The sequence below is a fragment of the Centroberyx gerrardi genome, chromosome 10 (assembly GCF_048128805.1).
Source record: "Centroberyx gerrardi isolate f3 chromosome 10, fCenGer3.hap1.cur.20231027, whole genome shotgun sequence".
Lineage (NCBI taxonomy): Eukaryota > Metazoa > Chordata > Actinopteri > Beryciformes > Berycidae > Centroberyx > Centroberyx gerrardi.
In genome coordinates this window covers 2,816,735-2,826,145 of record NC_136006.1, presented here as the reverse complement: position 1 = coordinate 2,826,145, position 9,411 = coordinate 2,816,735, and the positions used below count along the sequence as shown (strand labels likewise).

General features: G+C 43.0%; 1 protein-coding gene across 1 annotated transcript in view; it reads left to right on the top strand.

Moving 5' to 3' along the window:
- rubcnl (rubicon like autophagy enhancer) overlaps positions 1-9,411 on the top strand; it is an 18,344-nt gene continuing 8,933 nt past the window's right edge. The window contains exons 1-10 of the mRNA XM_078286178.1: positions 1-101; positions 2,124-2,232; positions 4,176-4,659; positions 5,773-6,035; positions 7,365-7,456; positions 7,707-7,935; positions 8,065-8,148; positions 8,518-8,563; positions 8,662-8,797; positions 9,274-9,410. Coding sequence (XP_078142304.1) covers positions 99-101; positions 2,124-2,232; positions 4,176-4,659; positions 5,773-6,035; positions 7,365-7,456; positions 7,707-7,935; positions 8,065-8,148; positions 8,518-8,563; positions 8,662-8,797; positions 9,274-9,410 — 1,583 coding nt within the window. The 5' untranslated portion in view covers positions 1-98. The remainder of the gene's footprint in view (positions 102-2,123; positions 2,233-4,175; positions 4,660-5,772; positions 6,036-7,364; positions 7,457-7,706; positions 7,936-8,064; positions 8,149-8,517; positions 8,564-8,661; positions 8,798-9,273; position 9,411) is intronic.

Genomic DNA, 9,411 nt, shown 5'->3' with positions numbered 1-9,411 from the left:
CCTCTCTTCTTTTCTGCACTGACAGGTTTTGGTAGAAGAAGAGTCGTTTCGCTCTCTCCATCACGCCAACTCTCCTCTCTGCTTCTGGACTCCACAAAATGGTGAGCGGGTTGAATATTTTTGGATCTGAGCCTTGAGTTTCTAAGGTGCTGGACTGACTGGATTGTGTTTTGATTGTTGTTAAGGTCGTGTCTCTATTTTTTATCACATTAATTTTGTACAGTGCCTAAGTGTTGATACATTAGTCTCTTGACTAAAGATGCAAAACTGCATAACGAAATAGGAAATATCTTTATAAAGCAAGTGAACCCATGATTTGTTTTATCTTTCACAATCAGTGTCTGCAACTGTGCCTTCACACAGGAAGCTACCAGCCTTCTCTTTTCAAAAAGAGAAATAGTCAGTTTTGTTAGGGCATATCCCTAACTAAAACAAGCAATGATTTTGGATGCTATCTTGACATATTCTCAATCTTCTAAACAATCTATTGATCTATCTGATAAACACTTTACATTTACTCTTTATTACTATTTTGTCCATTAGCATGTGTCCTGTTGAAGTGTCCTTGAGCAAGACACTGCACCCCTACCTGCTCTCTAACTGTAAGTCAGCCTGGGTAAGAGCCTCAGCTGCTGTAAATACCTAAAATGTAATAAATTATAGCTTTGTGTTCGTCACGATGACACTTTTTGATGTGAAACTAGTTTATGCATATGAGCGAGGTGTGGAAACGTCATCCTGTCAAGGAAACGCTGGGCCAAGCGTGGCTGCAAGCTCGAGTTAGGTATGCAAATGAGAAATGTTTAACGGCAGCAGCGGTGACGGTACAAGTGCAATTTCACATGTGGCTGAGCAGCCTGCGGAGGTTTGAGTCTGTCTGGCATCAGCAGCTGTGGTGGGACAGAGAAACGGAAGAAGGCATGCTGCAGTTTTACATCGATCATTACTATTGTAAATGATTTACCTCATGATGTTTTGAACTATTTTTGTAGAGAAATCGTCTCTTCACATTACGTTCCTATCCGTCTCGTCTCGTCTCACGGAGAGGAGTAACCTGCAGAGTTTATACTTTGACTTTTTAAGTTATCTGTATCGATCTCCATCAGCGACCAGTATGAATGACAACAACACCGATAGAACTCATCTCCTCCTACACAAGAGTCTGGCACTTGTGTCTTTAAACTCCAGTGTGTGGAGGAGCTTTCGTTACAAAACAGAGTACAGACCGGAAAGTGAGTTTTGAAAGCAGCAATCTCAGCAGCAAGTAATGGCTGAGTCATTGGTGTTGATCAATAACCCTATCAACCGCCTGCAGACAGATTATGGTCATTGTGTGATACGGGGCAGTTTCAATCAGGAGAGACAAGTGAATGAAGTAAAGATAATTGTTTATTATAACAGATGATATAGTGAAAATTAAGACTTGACAAGAAAGTCTTTGGCGCTTAGACTCTACAGGGAGATTTTGTAATCGAGGGGCAGCAGCAAGATAAATCCCCCCGTGGAGTCCAGACACTGGTGGTGCTGCTGATGACTCTGCTGAGACTGTTGAGTGATGAAGCTGATGAAGCTGATGAAGCTGATGAAGCTGATGAAGCTGATGAAGCTGATGAATCTGCGAAGACCGGGCGGTGACGGGGAGGCGGAGGGGTGCGCATTACAGCAGCATGAACGGACTAAAGCGGAGAGAGAGAGAAACATATTTAAAAAGACAGCAGCAAGATGATAGGCTAACGATGGAGGTGTGTCGCTGTGCTATTGGATAGATGTGACCAGCTGATGTGAACAGCTGATATCCCAATTGACGACCCCGGGAAAAGACAGCAAGGAGATAATGAGTGAGCATGCGTGAGAGATGTGAATGGCAGAATGGTATGAGAAGTAAAACTACAGCCTAAGCATGCAAAAGATACTCTTCTAGACTGAACCTTCGCTGAGCTCCATAAAAAATTCATTACCACTTTAACTTCAGTGTTTCAGTTTGCCAGTAGCTGTTTATCCACATGCCACAGGAAGAACTGTTGCATGTGGAAGAAGTTTTCTGCTGCCGTTGGTAACTTTCAATTGTTTCCCACTCCTCTCTCTCCCTTTCTATCTCTCTGTCTCTCTCTTCTTCTGTACAGGTGGAAAGTTGCAGAGGCGTGTCCTCTTCTCTGCACAGATCCAGCTACGTCAGCTGGTGTGTGGACTCTGCTGAGTCGCCGCCTCTGACCCCGGCTCTGACATCATCAGGTAGGCTCCACCACTCAACACTCTCTAAATAATAAGAGGAAACCTTTGTAAAACCTCTTCAGGTTGCAACCACAGGGGAACGCTCCGGAAGTTCCTTAAAGGGTAACTTCAGTATTTTTCAACCTGGACCCTACTATTTTCCCATCTTTTTGTGTCTAAGTGACTAAAGGCGACAACAATTTTTGAAATTGGTCCTTGATCCGGTCTGTGTGTAACTTCCTGCAACAACTCAACTCTCGCGAGACTTGAGCGAGACTTGTTTACACACAGACCGGATCAAGCGAAAGGTAAAGAAAAATGTTTCATTTCTCTGTAGGGTCCTTTCCATAATGTTGTCAGACACTTATAATAACAATCTGAGCCTGTCAGTGGCAAAAACAAGAACTTTTAGTGGACGTACATTGACGGTGTGATTTGCCCCGTCGGATTACATTGCAGCTCGTTTCACGGCTGCCGGCTGAAGCGATCTCGCTCAATACTGGACCAATTTCAAAAATTGTTGGGGTAGGGTCCAGGTTGAAAAATACCGAAGTTACCCTTTAAAGAAACCCTTTATAAAGGGTCAACATTCTTAAAGGAACCCAAGGGATCTTAGAAAAACCCTTGATGGACCTTGATGGTTTTAGAGTGCAGAGTACTTATACAGCTACAGTATATAGTACATATATACATGAAGCTCTGTCTGTCTGTCTGGCTTTCTGCTTGTTTATCTGTTTGTTGTCTCCCATGACAACAAATCAGGGGAGGGACTATGGATCGGTCCGTATGTCCGTTCATCCATTGATCCATCCATCACACACACACACACTATCTCAGACACCACTGTTTAGATTTTGACTAAATGGAAACTTGGTTAGATGAAAATAGCAATGCAACACTTATTGAAGCATGTCCTCCAAATTACAGCTTCAGCGCAGACGAGAGGGTGGAATAGCCGCTATCTACTCAGATCAGTGTAACTGTACAAAGGTTGACCAAGGAGTGTTTCTTGTCTTTTGAATATCTGGCCTTTGTCCTCAAGGCTGAAACTCCAGTTCTTATTTTAACACCAAGGCAACTATCATTTTTTCTCCCAGAATTCTCTGAATTGGCATCACTTATTATCACCAGATATGATAGAATAATTTTGAATGGTGAGCTAAACATTCACATAAATAATACGTCTGAGTTGAAGGCTTTGAAATTCATCAACCTACTGGACAGTTCAGCACTAACTCAACGCGTCGCTGAGGCTACACACCAACATGGTAACACACTCGACCTGGTCGTGATGAGAGGGTTAAAGATTGACTATAGGGCTAGTATCGCTTCAGGCACTGGTAATTTCAATAGTCAATCTTGTAAACGACAAACATCCATGAGGACATTTACCAGTATTTCTGTTGCAGAACTTTATAAGTTTGTAATAGAGAGTAAATCTTCCACCTGATCTCTTCGGGGGTTTCCAATAGTTTTTCAAACTCTGCTCTGAAAATCATTAATACATCACTTGAGACTGGGGTCCTGATGCCTTTAAAATAGCTTTTAATTAGCCTTCGTTTTTAACTGTTTAATTTGATTGTGTTCCTTTATCTTTCTGTTTTTACTGGATTTGATTCTTGGGTCAGTTGGTAAATGTCTGCTAACCATGGAGGTAGAGGCTGACTGGCTGCAGCATCATGTGACTGAAGTGACATCAAAGCGGCCGGATATGTCAGTCACTAGTGATCGGTTCAGATACGTCAGTCACTAGTGATCGGTTCAGATACGTCAGTCACTAGTGATCGGTTCAGATAGTCAGTCACTAGTGATCGGTTCAGATAGTCAGTCAGTCACTAGTGATCGGTTCAGGGAAAATCAAAATTCAATTGCTTGGTGCTGGGAGGCAATGATAAAGCAGCAAAAAGGAAATACGCATTTATCAAATAGACCTTCTCTTCCTTCTCCCTCTCCCTCCTTCCTAGGGACTCCAGAAGGTTTTTCAAACCCTAATCAACAGCCAACCGGTGGAGGTTCGATTCCACTTCTCCTTCTGTCAGTGTCAGAAACCACTGGAGGACCGAGGAACCCGACGCTATCCCATCAGCCCCCACAGACACCTTTTACAAGACAGACGCATCACGGCGCCTTCAGACATTCCCAGCAGTCCCAATCCAACCCTCACTCCCACACAGCGCCGACAAGGCACGTCTTCAGTCAGAAACACAGAAGTCCTCACGATGGTGACGAAAATGTTCATAAGGGTGAAAGTGAAGATGATGAAGGTGTGGAAGGCCAAGACAGGAGCGTCAGACTTTCAGAAGCTGACTGTAGGAGGCAGGAAGACCCGTCTCTTCTGCATCCAGACGTTGAAAGCTTCTACCTTCCCAGGAGCAGTCCGGTCATCTCCCGACGCCGGAGGTCCCTCTCCTGGCATGGAGGAGACACCGACAGGCCCTCTCCTCTGAGGTAGCTATATACAGGAATGTACAAAAATCCCTTCTCTCGCTCCCCTTAAAGGAATAGTTCACCCAAAAATGAAAATTCTGTCATCATCTACTCACCCTCATGCCAAATGAAACGCAGGTGAAATTTGTTAGTCCATATAACACACAGGGAGGCTGTCAGCACAACTTGGTAGCAGCCTTCTCCAAAACAACTGAAGTCAATGGGGACCGGTTCATTAGAGCTCCAAAACAAAAACAGCCAAACAATCACACTGTGAATAGAAAGACCTATACACCATTATTTGTTGCAAATCAATCAGCTGTAGTTAAGATTTGCACTAAAATATGGTGTAAATATACTGTAGGTCTTTTTGGAGCTCTGAAGAACTGGTCCCCACTGACTTCAGTTGTTTTGGAGAAGGCTGCTATGGAGTTGTGCTGCAGCCTCCCTGTGTGTTATATGGACAAACTTCACCTGTGTTTCAACTGGCATGAGGGTGAGTAGATGATGACAGAATTTTCATTTTTGGGTGAACTGTTCCTTTAAATCCTAAATCCTAACACTTAATGCATTTTATTTTTTCCCTGCACTTGATAATTCTGAGGTCACAGGAATATTGTCACACTGGGAAATGTGGCTTTGACCCTCTTTCACCCTGTCGACCCATCATTACAAACGCATGTGAAGCGGCCAAGACTATTTTCAAACCCAAAGAACTTTATTTTAAATTCTAGTCAAGATCCCAAGATTTCTAAAGATACCAAATATGTCATGCTGGATTACAGGGAAATGTGTAATCTGCTGAATTCCCATCAATGTGTTTATATTCTAAAATAGCTGCTTGACTCATGTTATGTTATTTATGCCCTTTTCCACGATGTAACGTTCTGTAATTTGTTATCTATTATCTATTATCTGTGTCATTTAAATTCTGTCATGCAGTTCTGTTATATTTTTGCTTGTGATCTTGAAACCTTCTCACCTCTTTTGTCGTTTGCTTGTTTGTGTCTTACTTTTTGCCCCTAAGGGATTTTTGTCTCGCCCACTTTTTATCACTGTGATTTGATCAGTTTTCTCCTGTGTTTCATCACCGCATGAATAAACCAAACTAAAGCGAAACGTTTCTACTCCCAGCTCTCGCTGCCCATCCCCCGCTCCTGGTGCAGCGTCTCTGGGTGAAGCCGGAGGCCGGACAGCGCTGGGTCTGGAGGTTCCAGCCGCGTCTCGCCGTCGATCCTGTCTCCAGGAGGACAAGAAGCTGCTCGGCGTCTCCGTCTCGTCCAACCTGAACCGCCTCCTCAGCGTCGGGCTCCACCTCCCCTTCAGGGGACAGCAGGGATTGGCTGAGGAGCGCAGAGGGCGTGGCCAGAGCGCCTCTGATGCCTGTCCCAGACCAGGTACGACAGAATTAAGTTAACCAACCGTCCCGCAAAGGCACAAGACAAAAACTGCTCAGTGTCTGGCTATGTTTACATGATTCAGGTTGATCTGTTTACATGAACCTTTCATACCTTGTGAATGACTCTCCCTGTTTCCATTAATAAACCAGCTACCAGAATATTTTTTATTTTGATCGAGCAGTAGGTTCCCACTGAGCAATTTTACATTTATTAGCCGTTTATGTCTAAATGGTTACAGACGTTGAGGCTGAAATGAGGCTGCGTGAGTCTTAAACTGCATCTTGAGGTAAATGACAAACATAAAGCATTATCTGGTACATATGGACTTCTCTGGTATAGATTTTTGATATTTACAGCTGTTCATGCATTGTTTAAATATGTAATAATGTATTTACTGCTTGGTCTAAAACTGGACTATACATAGCCAAAAAGATCCTGGGCTTAATGAGAGCTAAAGCATAGTCGCAATGTTGAAATGACGTCTAGTGCTCAGTAGTTACTTCTAATACAGGGGAAATAAATGATGATCCCAACAGTAAGTTCTGCTTACTGTTAAAAAAAGTACCCATAATTCCCTGTGAGTCTGAGTTTAGCAGAAGTTGAAAGCCAAGAGTGAAAACAGTCAGATGTTTACTATGGGAGTGAGCCAGGCATCTTAACCAGGTTCCTCATTATTGAGGTTTAAGTTATGATGTTTACATTTATGGACAAAAATAATTTTACAGAGGTTTTTGTTTTGTTTTACTGCCCAGCCAAATAAGAAGCCCTTTGAAAATGTGATGACTTTAACCACATTTAACATTAATGACAAATTAACAGAAATGACAAAATCGCTTTTTTTTTTTTTTTTTTTTACCAAAATTTAAGTTACAGCATTTTCCCTTTATAAGACAGCATGGCACGCAGCTGCTCATCCAAGGTTAGTGTGGCCAATAAGATGTGTACCTCCCTGTTACCCATGTCAACAGACATTTCTACACACACACACACACACACACACACACACACACACACACACACGCAAGAAGGTTATTTTTAATTTCCAGTTTGGCCCTGCCAGTAGCCAAACCAGTCTGTTTGGGTCTGATCTCACAGTTTATTTGTTGATGTGGTGTTATCAGTCGGACGTGTGGGTGATGTCAGCAGCTGATGTCATGTAACGCCAAACTGGTGAAGAACAATTTCATATCTATGATTTTATCTGACAAAATAAAAGATTTAGCTAGACATTCTGCGAGGTAGAGAATCAAACTTTTCATTAGTATAATATTTATGTGTGTGTGTGTTTGTGTGTGTGTGTGTGTGTGTGTGTGTGTGTTGTTCCAGTGGCACAACATCCTAACAATAAGGATAAAAGGTCCAGTGATATCCCAGAATGCTCTGCAGACATCTTCAGGACCAGTTGTGAGCTGGAGAAGGTGTGTCATCAACCTTTACTATATTATACATGTAAAACATAAAGTACTTGGCAAATATCAAAATATTAAGTCAAGATAAGTTTATTTGTATAGCTTCACAGTTCAGTCTCTTTTAACACAATAAATGAAAAAAACAAATTAATACTCTCCATAATGTTGATGATAATCATAAGTTGTTTTATGTGTGTATAAATGTCTCTGTGTGTGTGTGTGTGTGTGTGTGTGTGTGTGCGCGTGTGTGTGTGTGTAGGAAAACGCTCACTTCGTTGTGGTGGACATGGTGCTGGAGGTGCTGGAAGGGGCCAAGTGGACCCTAAGCCTCGGTCAACAGACTTCCACAGACACACACACACACCAACACACACACCACAAGATGTGCACACACCGACACACCAGCTCTGCGGCAGACGTACACACACACGAGGACAAACGCAGATCTGAGGTGGACACACACACACGCAAACACACACAGTGCTCCAGTGCAGGTAATGCCAAACAGAGAACAGAGAACAACAATAACACACACGCAGAGGAGGACATGCAGAAATCACACGGACACACACACTCTTCTGCAGCAGACACACACACACACCAACACACACATGAAGAAGAAGAAGAAGAGCAACCAGGGAACGATCAGGCTGAAGAACTAAAGAAACTCTCTGTCCTCTCTACTGACAGTGGGTTTGAAGGTAAAATGCTTTTAAATATATAAATATATACATACAGATAGAATACGACACATGCTGGGTAAGAAAATGGACATAAAATGAGGCTTCTCTGGTGCGTCGATTTCAAATAGGCTTGAGTCAAGAACCGAAAAAGGGGGGAATTCTGCACTCTCAAAAAGAGATCTTGATTGATTTATTTTACGTTTCAAATAAAAAATATTCAGCTTGACAAACTGAGAAGACAAAGTTATAACAGCTGACTTAACAGCAAAGCCCAAGAGAGAACAATCATATTCCTCACTGCAGGAATCATTTTCTTCTAGGTTAATACCTCATCATGACATACAAATACAACATTCTTGAATATTAGATACTGTGTTTTAATTTCAGACTGTGGAGTTGACAATATACTGACACTCAGAGATTCCCTCAGAAAGTAAGGAAAACACAGACAAACCTCGGGCACGAATAAATTAACTGTCTACCCACACTTGTTCTGAGCATGCTGAGTCAACCTGCTCTTGTTGACCCTAGGTCCCTGCGGTGTCCCATGATGCATAGCGGTGCAGAGTGGCTGGCCCAGCAGCTGGTGTTGGGTTTCAGGCGGAGCTGGCTTCCCTCCCAGAAGCCTCGGCGAGGCCGGACCAGCCTCCGCACCTCGCTACAGGAGGTGACAATAATAATCATTTACAGCAAATTAAACATTAATTCATGAGAAAACTTTAGTAATACTTTCCTTTCCTTTTCCCTTTGTTATATTCCAGTATATGTGGTGCAATATTGAATTGAACCTGGGTGTGGCTTCTTCCAGTGTATTAACTGAAAATGCATTGTAAGTACACAATAATACTGTGTTAGTACCTCTAAAACTCTCATGCATATGTTACATGGGTGTAACAACACAATGTAAAAACAAACCCATAACACATATTATTGCGCATTTACTTTGCTTTGACATTATGTTAATATACTGGAATGAGGCTATTGTGAAGTAAAGTGAGGAAAAGTGAAGTAAAGCATTCATTTCTAGTATGGGTGGACCTGGGAATGGAACCTCTAACCCTGGTGGTGTTAGTGCCTTGCTCTGCAGCTCTGCAGGAGTAACCCCCCCCCCGCCCCCCCCCCCCCCCCCCGTCCTGTCTCCAGCTGCCAGGCACAGCAGGAGCGCTGGTGAGCAGCGGCAGCCTGGCTGATTTGATCAGACTGAGGACCAGGATGAGAGGAACGCTGAGCTGGGCTCCACCTCGCTTCCAGATCATCTTCACTGTTCAACCAACACACAGG